This window comes from Hemitrygon akajei, chromosome 7 (assembly GCF_048418815.1).
Source record: "Hemitrygon akajei chromosome 7, sHemAka1.3, whole genome shotgun sequence".
NCBI lineage: Eukaryota > Metazoa > Chordata > Chondrichthyes > Myliobatiformes > Dasyatidae > Hemitrygon > Hemitrygon akajei.
In genome coordinates this window covers 26029457-26052151 of record NC_133130.1, presented here as the reverse complement: position 1 = coordinate 26052151, position 22695 = coordinate 26029457, and the positions used below count along the sequence as shown (strand labels likewise).

The 22695-nt window shown below is 42.6% G+C and overlaps 2 protein-coding genes across 6 annotated transcripts in view; one reads left to right on the top strand and one right to left on the bottom strand.

Annotated features, from left to right (window-relative positions):
• ltbp1 (latent transforming growth factor beta binding protein 1) overlaps positions 1 to 22695 on the top strand; it is a 417603-nt gene that overhangs the window by 86905 nt on the left and 308003 nt on the right. For all 4 annotated transcript variants that reach the window (XM_073050519.1, XM_073050520.1, XM_073050518.1 and 1 more), the window contains exon 4: positions 1576 to 1736. In XM_073050519.1, coding sequence (XP_072906620.1) covers positions 1576 to 1736 — 161 coding nt within the window. The remainder of the gene's footprint in view (positions 1 to 1575; positions 1737 to 22695) is intronic.
• On the bottom strand, positions 11409 to 14783 carry LOC140730300 (uncharacterized). 2 transcript variants are annotated; one of them, XM_073050522.1, is made up of 2 exons: positions 13859 to 14783; positions 11409 to 13810 (listed from the first exon to the last, which is right to left on the bottom strand). In XM_073050522.1, exon 2 carries the CDS (start codon positions 13746 to 13748, stop codon positions 12408 to 12410), a length of 1341 nt encoding a protein of 446 aa, XP_072906623.1. In that variant the 5' UTR covers positions 13749 to 13810; positions 13859 to 14783; the 3' UTR covers positions 11409 to 12407. The 2 variants fall into 2 exon arrangements, with proteins under 2 accessions (XP_072906623.1, XP_072906624.1); XM_073050523.1 differs by having other exon boundaries at positions 14374 to 14783.

Below are 22695 nucleotides of genomic sequence, written 5' to 3'. Positions count from 1 at the left end.
GTCACGGTGAACAAACACGCCATGATATCAGTACTTTTATTTGAGAGTCAATCCCCCCCCCCCCCAAACCCCGCCTTTAATTCCCAGGCTGTTTTCAGCTCACTTTCTCCAAACCCTTCCATGTTTTCGGTCTCTGTGTCAAAAATACCTGTTTCCCTTCTTCAAAACAGCTCGCTCTTTGATTCCCCTCCTTCCGCTCGCAGAGTTCCTTTTTGCCCCTAGATTTCCAGTGAAGTTTGCCATTTCATGAAAGAAGTTGGTCCCAGCTCTCTGCTGTGGCTAGTTTTTAACTGAACTTTAGGAAAATAGGAAGGTGGTTTTGTTAATTCCCTTGAGTGCATAGGAGAATGACAATGGGCTTGTCATTGAATCATCAGCATTGAATAGATTTACACAGCATGGAAAAGAGCGCTTCAGCCCGACGAGTTAGCAGTGACCCATTTACTGAAATCTCATTTGATTCTCCCCATGTCTCCTATCAATTCTCTCCAAATGTTACCACTCATCAACACACGAAAGGCTAACGAACCACACAGTCCCAGCGCCATGCATTCTTCCTTTATTTGCCTTACTCCGCATAGTCGACTGTGAAACGATTCGGGATGTGGATGAATAAGCAAGAATGCAGAAAAAATGGATGTTGGTGTTTTGGACCTCTGCTGACCACTAATCTTGACAAGTGTTGGATTGTGTTGAAGGGAAGCTGTCATGTTCTGCTTTGCCCTTCATGAGCATAGAAGCAATCAAGTAAATAACCCAGAGGGTTTTAACTGCTTAAGAGCACCATTACCCCCTGTGCACAGTCCATTTTGCACTGGCTTTCATTCTTGGTTTAATTTCTCCCAAACTGCTGCAACTTCTCAGATCCACAGGATAAATGTTGCAAATTCATACAGAAGTCTTTATCACAACAATAAGATTAAGGATTGTTCTGAGTTCTTCCCTACTAAAAGAAAAATGTGGGTAGGGGACTGTTTGGGGATGGATGAGGCAATGGTGGTGGCCGTTTGTTGTAAATACACTGCGAGTCCTGTGTCAGTGGGGTCCACATTAGGTTTCTGGTAATGCTACGGCAGGAGATTGTGGGAGAAAGGAGGTGGTGGAATGGCATATTTGTCGAGCTGCTGTCTTGCAGTTCTAGCAACCTGAGCTCAAACCTGACTTCCTGGTGTTGTATTTGTGGAGTTCGCATTATCTCCCTGTACATTGGTTTCTTCCCATACTCCAAGTTTGTGTGGACTGGTAGGCTGTTTGGCCCTAAGCTGTTTCTAGTGGATAAGTGATAGGTAAAACCTGAGGCATCCAATAGGAAAGTGGGGAGAAAGCAATGGAATCATTGTAGGTTTGAGGTAAATAGGCACTGGATGATTGACGAACTTCAGTCGGTCTGTTTCTGTGCTCCATGATTCTGTCTGCACTGAAACATTTAGGTACTTTTTTCACACTTGAGCAGGGTGATGTCAAAGTTTAGTACAAAGGGATCTTCTCTCCTCCTCATGAAGCAATGCTGGTTCCCTTTTGCATTTAAGTATGCTGTAATATATGTGTATTTTTATTGTTCTCTTCCCCTTATAGTTTGATGCCTCTGCCATCACAGCCACTGACAATGCTGATGCAGCGTAGCCAGTCTCAGCAGTTCACCTTCAAACCCAAGTATTACAGTCAGAAGTTTTATTCTGGAACACATGCCTCCGAAAGTTCCATTCGCCAAACTTCATCTGGATCCAGTTACCAAGGTTAGTTGTGCCGTTTGGAGAGGGCCATGCTTGGGAGTGGCCTGATTCAATTCTGTTGGGGATCTCTTTCTCTTGCGGCGTGCAAGTGTTCTGTCGTGATTACACACAACACTATTAATATTTCTTGGCATTTCAATGTTGAGCATCCCATCATAAAACTCTGTGGACATCATAGTCACTAGTTTTTCTGTGGGGGCATTTTTATGGGCCTGTGAAAATTGTACTTAATGATGAAAAAACTCATCCTTTCAAATCAAAATAATAAGAAGAACATAAGAAATAGGAGCAGGAGTAGGCCATCCGGCCCATCGAACCTGCGCCGCCATTCAATAAGATCATGGCTGATCTGTCTGTAAACTCAGCTCCATCTACCTGCCTTTTCCCCAAAACCCTTAATTCCCTTACTATGTAAAAATCTATCTAACTGTATCTTAAATGTATTTAGTGTAGAAGCCTCAACTGCTTCCCTGGGCAGTGTTTAGTTATTTATGTATAGTCCAAGTGGAGAAATTTGGGGCTACATAGTCATCTCTGGATTAAAATGACAGCAACAAACCATCCATATCTTTAATCTGATTGTATGTAATATTGTTTTAGCCCCCTTCGAACTACTGCTGCTCATTGTGCAATCTGAGTACCCCTTGTACAATTTGATCTTTGATGTTGGCGCACTCATTGTTCCTGTCAAAGACAGAGTTTAAATGAAGTCTTTGCTTTCCAGTCCCCAAAATAAACTGATTAGATTAATACTACAATGCTTTTCAGTTTAATTAAAACAATTAAACTGAATTAATTAAGTTTAATTAAAACAATTAAGTGCACTTAAATACACCAGTATTACTGAGATTGGCTGATGTTCATGAAGGCCTTATTAATGTTCACTTTTAATTCATTCCTACTCAGATGCTTCTATGGCTGCTGTGGAGGAAAATACTTTGAGTGAAAGATTTTGATAGACAAGGGGTTAATATTGGATTAATATCATATAAGGGTTAATACTTGCTGTAAAAGAATCTTGAGAGCAGGTTTAATAACATTAACAGCCTCAGGAGATAAACGGTATTGGCGAAAGGAACAGAGTCTCTGATAAGATTGTACTTATCATCTAATCCTTTTCTCGGTAGGCTTATTCATCGGAGCCTTTGTCGACAGATCGGCAGGCTGCGGTTTTGTCTCTTCTCTTCGGTAAAGTGCTGGTGGCTTTGGCATATTTCCTTTCATTTCTACGCATTTTAGGTTAACCGGTAATCAAATTTTGTTAGTTGTCAAACACAGTGCAATTTCCTTACCCTTTTCTGGCCAGAGTTTACCTCAGTATTTGAAGTCCCTGTTGTCCTTTAATTTGACTGTTCAGTAGACTCCCTGTGGGTCTCGGACCCTGTCTTCCATGTACTGTCTTGCCCCTCTCCAGGAGTTCAGGGACAGTCACTGGCTGGGCAGGCCTTTCGTCTGCACTGGTATTGTCCTGCTGGTCTTGTCTCCCCTGGAGACTCACAGCAGCTCACAGTCAAACATTCCCCCCGAATGCTTCCCAAGCGCAGCTTATATTGTCAGAGAAATTTACTATCGCCGGGGTTTGCTTGGATCTTGTATCTATAGGGATCCTTTCCTCGTTGCCAAATTGTTAGGGAAATTAATTTGCTAAGGAAATTTGATTAAAGTTGATTACAAATAAATTCGACACGGACTTCGAAGTAAAGAGAGCTATATTCACAATATTGTGGGAAGTGGAACCGCGAACTGTGGGTTTGGAACTCAAGTAATAGCAAGAGCACAGCTTTTATAAAAACAAAGGCTGTTTGATTAACCTTGTGAATTAGGAAAGATAAGCCAAGTTCACATGCAGTTCTCTTGTGATAAACTATACCCATAACAACAGCCAAAGATTAAAAATCCAGTCCTGTGTACAACTTTGTATTTACAAAGTTTGTCTCATATACTTGAGTCTAATTCTTACAAGATAAGCAACTGCAAGTATTTATTCTAAGGATACCTCTGCTGAAAGCCAAGGCTATATCTCTAGCAAGCTAAGCTGCAAACTGGTTTCCATACTCAAAAAGCCAATATTAACCTTTATCTATCAAAATCTTTAACTATTTATCCACATTGCCTATAGTACAGAGAGGAATAGTCACTTTTCCTGTTATTGTCAATGACCATATTGCTATAAGTGACTTGCATTCATTTTATAGGGATAATTTATATTCATACTCCCTTCATCCACTGCAGTCACTTGGAAGCATTGGAAGAAATTGACACAATCTCTGTTTCCTCTGCTCCTGAACGAGTTTGCTTTCTAAGTAAATCGCCCTTATTGCTGACTGAGTAATATTCTCCACCCGTTTTTCCTTACACATAAGGACTGTATTCCTGTTCCTTTGTGAGGTGGATCACATTGAAATGGACCCACTACTGTAGTAAGGTCAGTCTGCTTTTTTTTAAAGCAAGATAGGCTAACTTGTGCAAAGTTTTATCATGGATTTGGAATTGGGACATTTTGGTTTGTGTTCACTTTCTGTTCATTCACCCATTGACTTGTAAGGGAACTGGGTTAGGTTTTTGATTTTCAGGATACAAATGTGTCATGGTATGATACTAAGAAAGTATTGGTCACAGTGGTGTGTGACTCTTCACTGAGTATCAACTTTGGTATGAATATGATTGCCAAGAGTTTGACAGAAGTGGAAACTGTTCAGTTGAACAACCATTCCTCTCTTGTCCTGCTCAGAAGCTTAAGCCTTATAGTAAAGAAATAAATGAACACTTGTGTTTAACTTAGAGAGAAAGGCATTTTGAGAGAGACTTTCTGTTCAATGCATGTTATCACTGCTGTTACCTGATTCTGTTTTGACAAGCTTTTCTTTTGCTTTTCCTTCTGTCCTGCTCTATGCACAATTCTTAACTTAAAGCTGCTTGTGTATATTTCAACGTTACAGTGGAAACGTCGACCGTACTCTTTTCCATAGATGCTGCCTGGCCTGCTGAGTTCCTCCAGCATTTTGTTTTGCTTGGATTTCCAGCATCTGCAGATTTTCTCTTGTTTGTATATATTTTTGTTTTTCAAACATCAATGGCTTTACTCTATTGGAGAAGAGGTCACCCATTCCCTAGTGTAAGGTACCAGTGCTTCCCAACATTTTAAACTAGTTTTGTAAAAGGAAAATCTGCTGCAGTCAGATAATGCTCTACAGATTCACTGAGAAACATGAGTAAAATTCAGTTACTGGCTGTTTGCTAAGTTAATTTTAATAGATCTGTTGAATGTTCTGCTTTATTCAATCTGCAAAGAGACAAATGGAAGCGTGCATGTACAACTTTTCAGGATATGCCAAAGTACCTACAAACAAAACAGCAATATTTTTGAAATCTTCTATTAGTGAGAGCATAACTACATGTTATGAGGGGGGATCTCATTGAAACCTATCGAATATTGAAAGGCCCAGATAGAGTGAACATGGAGAGGATGTTTCCGATAGAGGGGGAGTTCAGGACCGGAGGGCACACCACGGAATAGAGGGCTGTCCCTTTGGGATCATCAAGAATCTTCAGATATTGAAAGGTTCCTGATTAGTACGGACATTAAAAATTATGGGGAGAAGACAGGAGAATGGGGTTCAGGGGATAATAAATTAGCCCCATTGTCTACTGCTCTCTGACTTCTATGGGCCAGACAATTTTGAACCCAACTGGCCAATTCACTGGGGATCTCATGCATCTTAATCTTCTGTATGAGACCCCCACAAGGAATCTTGACAAGCGCCTTACGAAAGTCCATACAGACAATATCCACAGATCTACCTTCATCGATCACCTTGGTCAACTCCTCAAAAATCTCAGTCAAGTTAATACTCACCCACAAGATTCATACTTATCCTTATTGAAGCTTACTTATAGAAGACAAATGCAATGTTGGGATTTTTGTTCAATGGGAATAGAATATAAAAGCAAGGAGATAATGCTAAGGTCTTATGGATACTAGTCAGACCACACTTGGAGTATTGTCAACAGTTTTGGGCATCATACCTCAGAAAGGATGTGTTGTCATTGGAGAGAGTCCAGAGGAAGTTCACAAGGATGATTCCAGGAATGAAGGGGTTAACATTTAAGGAGTGTTTAGCAGCTTTGGGCCTGTGTTCACTGGAAATTAGAAGAATGCGAGGGAATCTCATTGAAACTTACTGAATGTTGAAAGGACAAGATAGGGTGGGCGTGGAGGGGATGTTTCCTATAGTGGGGTATACTGAACTGGAGTACATTGCATCAAAATTGAGGGGTGACCTTTTAGAACAGAGGTAAGGAGGAATTTATTTAGCTAAAGAGTGGTGAATCAATGAAATGCTTTGCCATAGACACCTGTGGAGGCCAAGACCATGGGTATATTTAAAATGGAAATTGATAGTTTCCTGATTGGTCAAGTCATCAAAGGATATGGTGAGAAGGCAGGTGTATGGGGTTCAGTGGGATCTGGGATCAGCCATGACGGAATGACAGAGCAGACTTGATGGGCTGAATGGTCTAATTCTGCTCCTATGTCTTATGCTCAAATTTAAATTCAGAAATCAGCTGAATATTTTTAAATTTCTATTGGGATTTTAAAAGGGAGCTCAACCTGCTATTAATATACAATTGTCCGAACCACAATGTGAACTTTGCCAAGTGACTTTCTATCATCTTAAATTCCAGTTCCAATTTCAATGTTTCCAATTTTAAACAGGAAAAAAAATATTGTTGTTTATTTGCTTAGGACTTTCTGCATACCATTTCATGAGCTTCCAATCCTACAGACTTTTCTCACGTGGAATGTTTGTTTATAAATGTCAAGAAATTTATTATAAAAATAATTAGGCGATTAAAAAATTATTCCTTGGCTAGCATGGGAAATCTTCTTCCAGGTTTACTGATTTTATTTTGGTCAGTGAAAGAGACACACTGACATGTGTCAGAAGTGAAAGGTAACCGTCTGAGATGTTTGAGAGGATGTTTCCTACAGTGATTAGAGGGCACAGCCTCAGAATACAAGGATGTCCCTTCAGAACAGAGATGAGGAGGAATTTCTTTAGATAGTGGGTGATAAATATCTGGAATTCATTGCCACAAATGGCAATAACTTGTGGAGGTCAAGTCATTGGGTATATTTAAAGTGGAGGTGATGGACTTTTGATTAGTATGGGTGGAAGGCAGAAGAATGGGGTTAGGAGGGATAATGAATCAGCCATGATGGAATTGCTTAGCAGGCTCGATGAGCTCAATGGCCTAATTCTGCTCCTATGACGTATGGACCCCATAATCCAGGCCTTGAACTCTGGACTCACAGAACCCTGAACGTCCTCACTGGTCTGAGGGCCCGACATCTTATGCCAGTGTTACTGGCATTCGAATGCAGAGCTGAGGCTTACACATAGACTTAAAGTCCAGCATGTCCTCCAATTCCCCCACATTGCTAAGCCATAACTTAACCCCTACCTCCCTGCTCTGTATCCAAAATCATCCCAATGAATCTAAAATAACTAATAACTAATTAAACCTGAGCCACAACCTCAATGGAGACAGTAGCTTGATGCCATCTTGGATTGGGGGAATTTCAAATAATGAAGTGGAAATATTACATCATTGGGTGTAAGACACTTAGGGATTTCCTCAAAAGGTTCATCATAAATACATTCAGAGCCAACCAGAGATAATTATTTAATAATATGTTTTCTATTTTCAACTTTTGCATGTATTTTAATACTATGAATTAGTTTTGTTGATATATACGCTCAGTGGCCACTTTATTTGCTGCCTCCTTCGCTTAATAATAGTAACAATTAAACAAATGTATGTTCATAATCTTTCGCTGTAGCCCATCCATTTCAAGATTAAACATGTTGTGCATTCAGCGAAGCTCTTCTGCATGTCACTCTTGTAATATATGGTTACTTGAGTTACTGTTGCCTTCCTGTCAGGTCGAACCAATCTGACCATTGTCCTCTGACCTCTCTCATTAACAAGGTGTTTTCACCCACAGAACTGTTGCTCACTGTAGACTTTTGTTTGTTGTTTTTCACCCCATTCTCTGTAAACTCTAGAATCCATTGTTCATGAAAATCTGAGGAAATCAGCAGCTCCTGAGATACTCAAATCACCCTGTCTGGCACCAACAATCATTCTATGATCAATGTCACTTAGATCATATTTCTTCCCCATTCTGATGATTGGTTTGAACAGCAACTGAACCTCTTGGCCATGTCTACATGCTTTTATGCATTGAATAGCTGCCACATGATTGGCTGATTAGATATTTGCTTTAAATGCAGGAGTGTAGGAGTACCTAATAAAGTGGCCACTGAGTGTATCTTCCAGTCTGTGGAATGTTCATATTTCAAGAATTGTGAATTTGATGATAGATTTCAAGTAGGTGGGTAACCCGCAATTCCCTTTTTCTGCCACCTTCCCTCCAATAACTAACTTTGCCAATATTTGTCCGTTGAGTGGTATTTGATCATTGCATCTTTTAGCCAGGGCTCAATAAGTTCTACTCTTGCCAATGTGTGTTCAATCCCCACTCCACAGCTACTGGACTGTCAGCTCTCATTGTGGAGAGAGTGATGTACTATTTTTTCAAATGACATGGTAGAGCCAGACGCTGACTACCACTTGACTGGATGTGAAAGTTTTCAAGGCACCACTGAAAGGGAGCCGAGGAGCTATCCATGGTGCCTGGGCCAATATTTATTCTTCAGTCAACATCACTGAAACTTTTTTTTGGCTTTTGTCGTGTGTGTGTGTGTGTGTGTGTGTGTGTGTGTGTGTGTGTGTGTGTGTGTGTGTGTGTGTGTGTGTGTGTGTGTGTGTGTGTGTGTGTGTGTGTGTGTGTGTGTGTGTGTGTGTGTGTGTGTGTGTGTGTGTGTGTGTGTGTGTGTGTGTGTGTGTGTGTGTGTGTGTGTGTGTGTGTGTGTGTGTGTGTGTGTGTGTGTGTGTGTAAATTAATGGCGTCTATACTCATGTTACAACATTGAGGATATTTGAAATAATATCTGACTGGTTGTGAAACTATAGGGCTTTTCTCTGAAGAGGTGTAATATGAAAGATTCTGTCCTTTGTCAGTTTGTCCTTTTAGTCAGTGCCCAGTCATCAGATGGGAATTAATACATGTACATTAGGTGCTCATCTGTGGCTGACTTGAGGAATTTAGGGCTGCAATGAAGGTACTCCCTCTCTCGTGGGGTTCAGGACTTCCTTCATCATGTCAGTAGCTTCCTCTTGGTTTCCACCACTGTAGTTGTGCAAGTCTCGGGTGGAGACCTAGGAACACCATCACACTCAGATGTAGAAGGATACTGCATTGCTGTTTCTATAACCGTTTTGTTTCACCAGTCAGGGTTGTTAGCCCTGAGCTGAACCCCTGAACCTGGAGGACCGGTGGACCACTCTTAGTCTGTCCTCTACCCTTTGACCTGTTTGGTAGGGATGACCCTACCAAGAACCAAAGCATAAAGCCCTGATCCCAGCCAACATAGCTCCCCGAGTCATTGAGGCACTTAAGCCTCCAAAACACGCTAAAGTTGTGGTCCTCTTGGAAGCTGGAGGAAATTGGAGACAGTCAGATAGCTTAGATGAATTATTTTAAAAAATAATATCAAATAGGTTGACAGATTTTTTTCCCAGCAGATGCAAATATTTTCATTTGATGAAAGGGTGAGAAAACTGGTGTTTCAAAAGATGAAATTTCTCATGGGAAATTCACAATGCTTTCTTTCCCGTGCAAAGCAGATGGATATCTCAAGATATAGTGTCATGTAAGCAATGTCAGTTGCTCACTTAGAAGGCAGGATTTGAGATCTGTAAATGTAATAAGTAGACTTGGATGACCTTGTGAATTGCTGGGATAGATCATATTACTGATAGATTATATTGAGCCTCATATTAAATTTTCTTCACATCACTAGACCTGTGGCATTGTACTCCATCAGTTTGGGAAACAGATGTGAAATGCTTATGTTGGTTGGTAATTGATGTTTTTCTCACACTTTCTGGTACTACATGAAAGTAACCATCTGCATTAGAAGTAAGGACTATGACATGAGGCAGAACAGATGACTCATGAATGACTGACCTTGGAACAGAGCCATTTTGTTACTGTGGCCACATTAAAGAGCATTCAGGTGATAAATAGTTGACACCACATGCTGCAAGCATCGTGTGGTTTCCATGCTCGATCAAATTTGGGAGAGGGATCAACTTCAAAGGCTAGTTTTCTGGAAACATTAGCTGAAACGGAGATGGCTGCTGAATATATAGATACTTCTGCAGTTCAAACTGCAAACACTTAAAACAATTTCCTGGAAGAAGTGATCTCTGGACTTGTCATTTTGTTTGAATTTTGCACTAAAACTGTGTTCAGGGTCATCCTCTAACACAACTCGTGCTGATCACAATCTTCTCTTTAATGGCAAACTTCATTAAGTATATTCAATGATTATTTCAAATCATACAAGATCAGTTAGGATGGGTGAAAGCAAAATTGTTGAATCAGCTTTTATGCATAATTTAGTAAAGTTTCAAGTCATTTGCATACTAATACATGAATTAATTTCAGTAGAAAATACCTTGTATTCACAAAAAAGTTAAATGTCTCTTTTTGTGAGATGTAGTTTTTGATATATTATTAGAATTGGTTTAAAGTTCAAAGTTCAGGATAAATTTATTACCAAAGTATGTGTCTGTTATAATATGCTACCTTGAAAATCATTATTTTGAAGGCATTACAGGATCAAGAAACAGCCAATGTGTAAAAGAAGACAAACTGTGCGAATAATAACAGATTATACTGATGACATGCATTGTAAATATTCCTTGAAAATGAGTCCATACATTGTAGATTCATTTCAGAGTAGTGACGAATGAAATTATTCACTCTGGTTCAGGAGCCTGATCATTGTAGGGTGATAATTGCTCCTGAACCTGGTGGTATGGGGTTTCCTGCCCAACGGTGGTAGCAAGAAGAGGGTGGGGTCTTTGATGACGGATGCTACCTTCTTTTGGAATTGCTCCATGTAAATGTACTAGGTGGGGAGGGCTGTGTCTCAATCCCCAAAATGGACCCTTGTGCAGGCAATATGTGCTACAGAAGAATGAAATGAGGGCATACTGTGCTGTGAAATACCCCTAGCTGAAAGATTAACTAATATACTAAAAGATTCTTGAGCAGATAAAGAGTGAAAGGGCTAGGTCTGTATTTATCATTGAAAAGGGCATGGAAGCTAGTGAGTTTGGGGGAGGGAACATTGAGATGATAGATCACATTAATATTACATGGGAGGACTTCTGGAGGTCTTGAAGCATATTGTTGGGCTTGAAATTCTGCCCTGTGTTCTTTTAGGAAGAGAGACAACTAACACCGGAATATAGCAAAACGTGGCTTTATTGCAGAATTCGTAACTGGCACAGCGAATCCACGGAGTCGCTGGAGAAGGCGTTCTGTTTTCCCCTTACAATCTGCTCTTATTTATACCCCTTTTCCCCCCAGCACAACCCCGCTACATATTAGGTAATATCGGGCACTTGTGTCCATCTTATTGGCCCGCAGCCATATGCTCACGAGTTACCTGTTTCTTTTGTTTACTGAATCGCGTGACACTAATAGTATCGGTGTAGCGGGGTCCCCAGTTTCGCTCCCCCCTCCCTCGCATTCCGGCCTCCTAACATTATGTGTTACGTGAGCCACTCCTGACCTGTAATGGCAGTCTCGAATTAACCCCAACACTAATTAACCCCGACACAAATTAACCCCAACACTCCCTCCCTTGGCCTCCCAGAGGCCACATCCCCACATCCCTTACAATCTTTTCCGCGGCTGCCGGGATCAGGCAGAGAGGTGAGCGTCCCCCGGCACTCTTTGGCGTGTCCTCCCTATTTGCTTATCCTGATTTGTCCGACCTAGGGTCACAAAATATGGGTAGGGGTTCCCTAAACATCCGCAATTTTTACAAGTAGCATGCAACATTTCAGAAAACTTATTCAATAACAAATTCACAATCCCCCCCTTGCCATGGTCCATTTCAGTCCGTGTCCTCCCATAGCGCGTCCGCTTTCCGGGAGGGCCGTGTCCTCCCCTTCCACCGGGAACAAGGGTGCCTGGTACGCCGGTGGAGTTCCATCCTTTCCGGTCAAGGCTCGATCTATAGTCCCGCAACAACAACCACACGTGATAAAGATAGCAATTGAAATAGACAGTCCCAGTGCCAACTGTCCAAGTAGGACCCCCCATTCCCCAAACGTACGTTTCAACCAATTCAGCACTGGGTTATTGACTCCTGATTGTTGCTTTAGCTCATTGGCCAGGGATCGCAATTTAGTCAAGCCCTTGGTTAGTGATCCGTCCGGGCCTGTATTGTTCGCTATGGTCATACAGCACATGTCACCAAACAGGGCGCACACTCCGCCCTTCTCTGCTAAGATCATATCTATGGCAATTCTGTTCTGCAGGGTCATTAGGGACGTCTGTGATAGCTGCTCGTGGACAGCTTCCGCGATGTCCCTGGTTAGATTAGCCAGCCTCTGAACATTATAGTTGATCCGGTTGACATTTTTATTGGTCGTGATTGGGAATATGGCTGAAAAAAGTGGAAAGCTCTCAAAGCCTGCAGCTACCTCGTCTGCCAGTTTATATTCGTCCGGGATGTTTCTAGCCTAACCGATAGCATCGATCCATATCCCATCGGGGTTCCTTTCCCCCCTTTCAGTGAGCGCCCTCTTGTTCCTATACCACCTCCCGATTTCATCAGGGATTGGGTTGAGGGTGTAGTCCCCTGGATTCTTTGCCGCAATGAAAAGAGGTACATTTAGAGTGATCAGGGTGCAGGTCCCCTCCCAGTTTACAGGTAGCCAATTATATAGGACCCGTTTCCCACAGTACCACCAGAGGTCCGCTCTGCTGACAGTCAGCATGGTGGCGTTTTCGGTGCCAGTAAGACTGATCCAGGTAGAACACGCACTGTCAGGTAGGTTGCCCACTCTGTAGGGCTGATCCGACGGGGACAGGTTAGTAACGCAAGTGATGTTCCTGATCGGGTCCACCCTAAAGGCTGGTGGGGTCACATTGGCCGGGGCCATGGGGAAATAGGTTTCCCAGGACTTACACCCGGCAGAGGGGTTGGTTAGTGACACGAGTTCGAGGGCGCAACGGAAGGTGTCATTTCCTTCCTCGAAGGGGCTGGGACTCATGAGGAGTGTGGGTTTCCCCGTAGCACATACCCAGCAGTCCCCTATCGCTGCCTGGGTGGTGTATTGGACCACTCGGTCAACCCAGGCGTTTGCTTCCACGTACCCTGTCTCAATTGCAATATACTCCCGGGGAGTTATCTTATTCGTGTCCGAACTCTTTACCAGAACAGGGCTGGCTGTGGGACCCAATCCTGGGTCTGTGTGGGTTCCCAGATTGATCCGGATAATTCCCCATGGATCTCGGCCTGTCACGTCCGCCCTTATGATCAGATAGAGCACGCCCCCCGCCCCATGCTCCCTGACCTCTGACCCGCGACGAGTGGAGCAGGTCTGTGACGACCATCCCTTCATACTAAAAGGGTTGTGTATTTCTTCCTTGAGTGTCAGGATTAACGGGTTCACTCCCTGCTTTCTTCCCCAAACAGAGCCCCTGTAAAGGCTCACCTTCCTCTTAAACTCATAGTAGGGTTTGGAGGACCCTCGATTGTTTGGCCTATTATCCAGCCAGGACTGGTCTGGGCCTGTCCACCACCATACATTTATCCATGCGCTACACTCCTTTACCCATGGGTTCGGGTTTCCCAAGGTGAATGGACACATGTAGACATTATACCCAGTCCAGGCTTTCTTGTCGCCCCAACAGTTGATCACATCGCACAGGTCGAACTGGAATGTCCTACCTGTATGAGGGTCCGCATTAAGGATGATGTTCGCTCCGCACGCATCTCCTCCCCTTCCCGCTTCGGCCATCGGCGCCTTACCTAGGAGCATTACTCCTACCCATATCAGGGTTTTCCATGGCGTCATCTTCCTCGGCTTCCTCCTCCTCTATGTCGGAATCGGGATCAATCGGTCTTCCTTTCTTTGTCCTGGAGCAGTAGAAAATGATGCCAGTTATTGTCCCCCTCCCTTCTTACCTTTTAATGCCCTGTTGGAGACCTCGGCGACAGGGTATGGACCATGCCACCGTTTTCCGTTCCAGGTGAGCTTCCCCGGGCCTCGGAGGAACACTTCCACTCCTACCTTGATGGTGTCCGACCCCTGCGGCTGCTCACTGTTAGTTTATTGAACTCGCACAGTTATCAATTTTACCATATTTCTAAAAACTCTCATATACTCTGTTACTCAACACACAAATGTCTGAGTTTCGGTAACTCGAAATTGAAGTGCTCCATGGCTCCCTAGTACACAGAGAGGATCAAATGTGGGACGGTCGCCTTTCAAAACCTGACCTTCGCGTGGGAGATTTCTCCTCTTAACAACCAGTCTAAGGTAGGCGCCGTCAGTATCCCTGTGTACTACGGTGTCCCGCGACTTAATTCTCCTCACTCCTGAGACTTTTATGCCCATCGTGGGCGGCGGGTACCCTCACTCAGAAGACTTTTCCACGGGCGGAGAATCTTCCTAAAAACAGATAAGAGTTAGTACTTACCAGTCACGATTCTGCACCGGGAATGATCTCTCCCAGGGTAATTTGGGGTTGGTGAGGGTCCGTCAGCAGACAAGATCTAACTCAGTGATTTAACTACCTAGTGGAAGTCTTTGATATAACAGGCACTTCCTGACCTTAGTCGAGCTTGCGGCCGCAAGTTGTCTGCCGTCGGACCCGCCAGCCTGTGTTGTCTCTCCCTCCCCACGTCGGGGTCACCAAATGTTGGGCTTGAAATTCTGCCCTGTGTTCTTTTAGGAAGAGAGACAACTAACACCGGAATATAGCAAAACGTGGCTTTATTGCAGAATTCGTAACTGGCACAGCGAATCCACGGAGTCGCTGGAGAAGGCGTTCTGTTTTCCCCTTACAATCTGCTCTTATTTATACCCCTTTTCCCCCCAGCACAACCCCGCTACATATTAGGTAATATCGGGCACTTGTGTCCATCTTATTGGCCCGCAGCCATATGCTCACGAGTTACCTGTTTCTTTTGTTTACTGAATCGCGTGACACTAATAGTATCGGTGTAGCGGGGTCCCCAGTTTCGCTCCCCCCTCCCTCGCATTCCGGCCTCCTAACATTATGTGTTACGTGAGCCACTCCTGACCTGTAATGGCAGTCTCGAATTAACCCCAACACTAATTAACCCCGACACAAATTAACCCCAACAATATCAAGGTAGATACATCCCTCGTACATGATTAGGAGAGTCCGAGAATGTTATATCTTCATTACCCATGGTGAGGTACCAAAAATCGAGTATAGATAATGCTGTGCCTTTATTTAAGAAAGTGGCAAGAATAAAGCAGAGAATATAGACTGATAAACCTTGCATCAGTGGTGATAAAGTTGCTGGAAAGGATTCTGAGCGATAGGATGTATTTGTATTTGGGAAGATAAGCACTGATTAGAGATAGTCCATTTGGTTCTGTGTGTGCAAAATCATGAATTTGATGGAGTTTCTTTTCGATGAGGTGACCAAGACAGTTGATGAGTCCAGGGCAGTAGACATTCTGTTTGCAAACATGAGGAAATCTACAGATGCTGGAAATTCAAGCAATGCTGGTGGAACGCAGCAGGCCAGGCAGCATCTATAGGAAGAAGTACGGTCGACGTTTCGGGCCGAGACCCTTCGTCAGGACTAACTGAAAGAAAAGATAGTAAGAGATTTGAAAGGGGGAGGGGGAAATCCGAAATGATAGAAGACATGAGGGAGAGGGGTGAAGCTATTTTCCTCCTTGGTGATATTTATTTCCATTGATGTTTTATTTGCGCAGTCACTCAAAATCAAATCCCCGTCAAGTCTTGGGACTAGCCTCAAGTAACAAAGAACTAAAATAGCAAAAATTATGTATTAGATTTGATTAGAAATAATTTGAGTAACTAAACTTTCCTGTCTGCTTTGACACAGTCATTCCCACTAAGGTATTGATTACTATCCAATGCTCTGCAATTGCTTTCAAACTAACTATCAGGCTCTTGGACTAGAGGGAATAACTTCACTCAACTTCACTTGCCCCACCACTGAAATGTTCTTACAACCTATGGACTCACTTTCAAGGACTTTCCATCTTACGTTTGCAAAATTTATTGCTTATTTTTTTTTGTATTTGTACAGTTTGTTGTCATTTGTACACATTGGTTGTTTGTCCGTCCTTTTAGGTGCAGCCTTTCATTGATTCTATTGTGTTTCTTGTATTTACTGTGTATGCCCGCAAGAAAATAAATCTCAGGTTTGTATATGGTGACATATATGTACTTTGATAATAAATTTACTTTGTACTTTGAACTTTTAATTTTTTTAAATCACCAATCCATTTCCATCTCTTGTGTAATGCGTTAGGAGATGAGCTTTGAACCAGTTTTGTGGTGGTGCTAAATAATTATCATCTCTGATTCCCTTGATTTGATTACCTTATTATAAACTAGCATGCAGTAACATGATAATGTCTTTGTGTTATTAGTCATTTATATTTCACATATACTCCTTCCTACAAGGCCTCGATTCATGGTCATCCGTGTTCAGCTGTTGGCAGTGTTTGCCCACATTGCCCAGTTCAGTTCATTGTTGAAGAGGGTGACTTGCTGTGTCATTCAATTACCACCCTGGATAGTATCGCTGCCCCTGAATCTTTGGATTCAAGATGATATCCAGAGACTTAAGTCATGCTGAGATTTTGTCGCTGTGTGGAGAGAATGCTGCGATGTTGGAGTGCTATTTTCTTATTGAGTTCAAAAAGGTTTCAATGAGCTATATTTTTTTAAAAAAGCCAAGGAAATTCTCAAACAAAAAAATATCATAACATGGCCACTATCTTGTTGCAATTGGTGACCCTTATGTAATGGGAAAGTTGTGTTGTTTTTGCATGAGAGCAAGATTCACACTCAGATATAGAGAGTTGAAGATAATAGATCAGAGAACATGCCTTTTGGCCCAGCTGCTCCATGCCAACAAAAATTCCTGTTGAAGCTGTGCCCATTAGCTACTTTTTGGCCCATATCCCTCTAATTTTTTTTCCTGTCAATAAATTTGCCCAAATATCTTCTAAATGTTGCAATTATACCTGCTTCTACCAATCCCTTGACCCACTTCCCCAGCTGATCAGGCTCTCTCTGTAAATCCTATTAAATCCTAAATCGAGAAGCTAGACTGGACTGCCAACACAGATGCCTTGTGCAGGAAGGCACAGAGTCGACTGTACTTCCTAAGAAGGTTGGCGTCATTCAATGTCTGTAGTGAGATGCTGAAGATGTTCTATAGGTCAGTTGTGGAGAGCGCCCTCTTCTTTGTGGTGGCGTGTTGGGGAGGAAGCATTAAGAAGAGGGACGCCTCACGTCTTAATAAGCTGGTAAGGAAGGCGGGCTCTGTCGTGGGCAAAGTACTGGAGAGTTTAACATCGGTAGCTGAGCGAAGGGTGCTGAGTAGGCTACGGTCAATTATGGATAACTCTGAACATCCTCTACATAGCACCATCCAGAGACAGAGAAGCAGTTTCAGCGACAGGTTACTATCGATGCAATGCTCCTCAGACAGGATGAAGAGGTCAATACTCCCCAATGCCATTAGGCTTTACAATTCTACCGCCAGGACTTAAGAACTTTTTAAAAGCTATTATTAATGCTTTTTGAGATAGTGATTTAGATGCATATCATATTTTTTACTGAGTTAAGTATTGTATGTAATTAGTTTTGCTACAACAAGTGTATGGGACATTGGAAAAAAGTTGAATTTCCCCATGGGGATGAATAAAGTATCCATCCATCCATCCATCCATCCATCCATCCATCCATCCATCCATCCATCCATCCATCCATCCATCCATCCATCCATCCATCCATCCATCCATCCATCCATCCATCCATCCATCCATCCATCCATCCATCCATCCATCCATCCATCCATCCATCCATCCATCCATCCATCCATCCATCCATCCATCCATGGCAGTGACATGATGTATTTTAGTGCAAACTTGCCAGTCGTGTCTTGTACATTCTAATCCAGGTCTTTGCTGTAGATGACAATTAGCAATGAGCCTAGCACTGACTCCCTGGAAACATCACCAGTCACTGGCCTTCAGGTTTAAACCTCTCTGCCTGAATTTCAGTCCTTGGGTTTGGGTTTGGGATGATCATTATGAATCATACAAATTCTCTTCTTGTGGTTTACAATGTAACTTGAATCACAAATTTAAATTACAATCCTAGTTACCCAAACCCAAGTTTTCGTAATACTATAGTTAGTCAAGTTCAAAGTAAGTTTATTATCAAAGTACATATATGTGTGTTGGCACGTGGCAAAGTGGTTAAGGTGTTCATCTAGTGATCTGAAGGTCGCTAGTTCAAGCCTTGGCTGAGGCTGCGTGTGTGTCCTTGAGCAAGGCACTTAACAACACATTGCTCTGCGATGACACTGGTGCCAAGCTGTACGGGTCCTAATGCCCTTCCCTTGAACAACATCAGTGGTGTGTAGAGGGGAGACTTGCAGCTTGGGCAACAGCCGGTCTCCCATTAAAAAAAACCCTGCCCAGGCTTGCACCCTGGAAACTTTCCAAGGCGCAAATCCATGGTCTATTGAGACTAATGGGGGTCTACACACATATATGTCACTATATACATCCCTGAGATTCATTTCCTTGTGGGCATACTCAATAAATTCATTATAGAATAACAACCAAAATAAAATTAATGAAAGGCCACATCAACTTTTTCTATGTTTCTAACTTGGACTTTTAACCAGTGTGCAAAGACAGACAGATAGTCATACTTTATTGATCCCGAGGGAAATTGGGTTTCATTACAGCCACACCAACCAAGAATAGTGTAGAAATATAGCAATATAAAACCATAAATAATTAAATAATAATAAGTTAATCATGCCAAGTGGAAATAAGTCCAGGACCAGCCTATTGGCTCAGGGTGTCTGACACTCCGAGGGAGGAGTTGTAAAGTTTGACGGCCACAGGCAGGAATGACTTCCTGTGACGCTCAGTGTCACATCTCAGTGGAATGAGTCTCTGGCTGAATGTACTCCTGTGCCTAACCAGTACATTATGGAGTGGATGGGGGTCATTGTCATTGTCAAAGACAGCAAATCATGCAAATACAAAAAGAAAAAAAAAAATCCTTGAAAGTGAGACCATGGGTTGTGGGTTCATTTCAATGATGAAGTGAAGCTATTCCCCTTAGTTCAAGACCCTGATGGTTGAGAGGTAATAACTTGCTGAGCCTGGTGATGTGAGTCCTGAGGCTGCTGTAGCTTCTTCCTGATGGCAGCAGCGAGAAGAGAGCATGGCCTGGATTGTGGGGGGTCCTTGCTGATGGATGCTGCTTTCCTGCGACAGTGCTCCATGTGGATGTGCTCAAAGGTGGGGAGGGCTTTATCCGTGATGGACTGGGCCGTATCCAATACTTTTTGTAGGATTTTCCAATCAAGGACACAGGTGTTTCTATACCAGTCTGTGATGCAGCCGGGCAATATACACTTCACTACATTTCTATAGAATTCTTCAAACAATTTTCTTTATAAAGAAAAAAAGTGACTGTCACTACGAACAAGTACAATAGTATATACTCTCAACAACTGCCAATGAAAGCACATCTTCAAAGTGGAATATGGAACTCCCACTCAAGTGTATTATTGTATATTTGTTAAGTGTGACAGTTGGCAAAACGTAAGATATGGAGCTGTGAACTAATTATGGGTTCAAAGATTATAAATTGCTTAGTCTCCAATTTGGTTGCCTGTGACTTCATCTGATTCCCTTGATTCGACTGCAGCTTTTCAATTCATCTGAGCCAACCAATATTTTTTCTACGTAACTCTTTAGTCTTTGGAGTCTTGGGTGGTTATTGGAACTCAGCCGTTACATCCTTGTTGTATGTTCATGGAACCATGTGTCTGTTGTGATCCAAACTGTCGTTGGTAGTCAGGGAAATCAGAAAGCAAAGCATTCCACCCATCTTAGCAAGAACTCTCGGAGCCCATTTGTCTCATTAAGCCAACTTCAAACAGAGTTTAGTGCGTAAGTTATAATGGATCTGTTCCCGTTCTCAAGCTTTGATGGTGGATTTTAGCTGGCCTCCTGTTAGGCCAGCACAATGGTCAAGTTAAAGCTCAAGAGGCTTCGACTTCATCCTGTTTTGGATGAAGGAGTTTAACTCCCACAAAGGCACTGGAGAATTCAGATGCGTGGAGTAAGAAGCTAGCAACAGTAATTAATGACCATGTGACATCCGGACTGTTGTTAAAAATTGCACCTCTGTCATAAATTGTTTTCCTGATGGGAGATCTACTCCTCCGTATCGGGACTGTATGTGACTCAGGAACAAATATTTATTGTCTCTCTACTACTCTCTGAAAAGGCCTGGCAAGCCTAGCAAGTGGTTTTGCATCAGTTTCACTGTGGAAGACACTAGCAGTGTGTCAGATGTTCTAGTGTGTGAAGGAAGAGAAGTGAGTGCAGTTACTGTTACAGGGAGAAAGTGCTCAAAAAGCTGAAAGACCTAAGAGTACATAAGTCACCCGGACCAGATGAACTGCACCCTAGGTTTCTGAAAGAGGTAGCAGTAGAGAATGTGGAGACATTAGTAATGATATTTCAAAAATCATTGGACACTGGCATGGTGCCAGAGGAGTGGAAAATTGCAAATGTCACTCCACTCTTTAAGAAAGGAGGAAGGCAGCAGAAAGGAAATTATGGACCAGTTAGACTCAGTGGTTGGGAAGATGTTGGAGTCAGTTGTTAAGGATGAGGTTATGGAGTACTTGGTGACACAGGGCAAGATAGAATAAGCCAGCATGGTTTCCTTCAGGGAAAACCCTGCCTGATGGACTTGTTGGAATTCTTCAAGGAGATTACAAATAGGGTAGATAAAGAGGATGGGGTGGACGTTGTATTTTTGGACTTTAAGAAGGCCTTTGACAAGTTCCCACACACGAGACTGCTTACCAAATTAAGAGCCCATGGTATTACAGGAAAGTTACTGGCATAGTTAGAGCATTGGCTGATTGGTAGGAGGGAGTGAGTGGGAATAAAATGATCCTTTTCTGGTTGGCTGCCAGTGACTAGTGCTGTTCTGAAGGGGTCAGTGTTGGAACCGCTTCTTTTTATGCTGTGTGTCAATGACTTGAATAGATGGCTTTGTTGCCAGGTTTCCAAATGTTACAAAGATTGGTGGAGGGGCAGGTAGTGTTGAGGAAACAGGTCGGATGCAGAAGGACTTAGATTAGGGGAATGGGCAAAAGAAAAGCAAATGAAATACAATGTTGGAAAATAAATGGTCATGCACTTTGGTAGTAGAAATAAATGTGCTAAATGGGGAGAACGTTCAAAAATCTGAGATGCAAAGGGACTTGTGAGTCATGTGCAGAACACCCTAAAGGTTAACTTGCAGGTGGTGAGGAAGGCAAAGGCCATGTTAGCATTCATTTCAAGAGGTCTTGAATACGAGAGCAGAGATATGATGCTGAGGCTTTATAAGGCACTGGTGAAGCCTCACCTTGAGCATTGTGAACAGTTTTGGGCTCCTTATCTAAGAAAAGATGTGCTGGCATTGGAGAGATCCAGAGGTGGTTCACAGGAGTAACTCTGGGAATGAAAGGGAATGGACGAGGAATGTTTGATGGGTTTGTACTCACTGGAATTTAGAAGGATTAAGGGGGATCTTTTGAATGTCGAGAGGCCTAGACAGAGTAGATGCAAGAAGGATCTTTCCCATCGTGGGAGAGTCTAGGATGTGAGGGCGCAGCCTCAGGATAGAGGGGTATCCATTTAAAACAAAGATGCAGAGAAATTTCTTTAGCCAGAGGGTGGTGAATTTGTGGAACTTGTTATCACTGGCAGCTGTGCAGGCCAAGTCTTTGGATGTATTTAAGGCAGAGGTTGATAGGTTCTTAATTGGACATGGCATCAAAGGTTACGGGGAGAAGGCCAGGGAGTGAGGTTGAGGAGGAGGGAAAAGATCAGCCACCATTGAATAGCAGGGCAGACTTGATGGGTGAAATGGCTGAATTCTGCTCCTAAGTCTTATGGTCTTATGTCGATGTTAATGCCATGTTATAGATAACTTGTTTGCAGTTTTCACTTCTCCTCCTCCCCCCCCCAACTGTGCTCTCCTGCAAGGATTTGAATCATGTTCAGCTCTGTTCACCTGTTTATCAGTTTTAGCTAAATTGTCCAAGTCAGAAAATGATGAAAAAGTCCACAATCTGTGAGCTGAAAAATGAATCCTATTTCAAAGAGTGCTGACTTTGTGAGATAAAAGTGCAAAGAATGCACAACACCAAAATACATTATTGATATTTCAGCCTAATATTCCAGATTTCCAGCTTTACTACAGTTATAAAAATTGTTTTACAAAATGTGTATCACAGAGCGAAGTGTGTTGGCAATTTAACAAAAAATATTTTGCACTGAAATTGTTTGCTGCGCTTGTTCCTTTTTCAAGTACAGGGAAGCAGAAGAAGATAATGTGGTTTCCTCCCTCCATTTGTCCCAAAACACCTCACAGCCAAGGACGTCCTTTCCAGCCACGTTAGCCAGCCAACCTGATTAGCCTGTACAACATCAGATTTCCCTGCCCCAGTTTCAGTTCATCTGCGACCTAAGCTTTTATGGTTTTAAGAATTGATGACTCCCAATATTCTCCTTACTTACTACCCATTTTCAGTGAAAAGTTAACGCAAAATCAAACAAAGGAAATTGCTGCGGCTGTATAGAGGAGTTGTACTTTTGTAACCCACCCGCAGCTCGAATGATTGCTCCAAAGAGTTGAATTCCTTAATTCAATCCTTTATTAGCAATTAGCAAGCATACAATT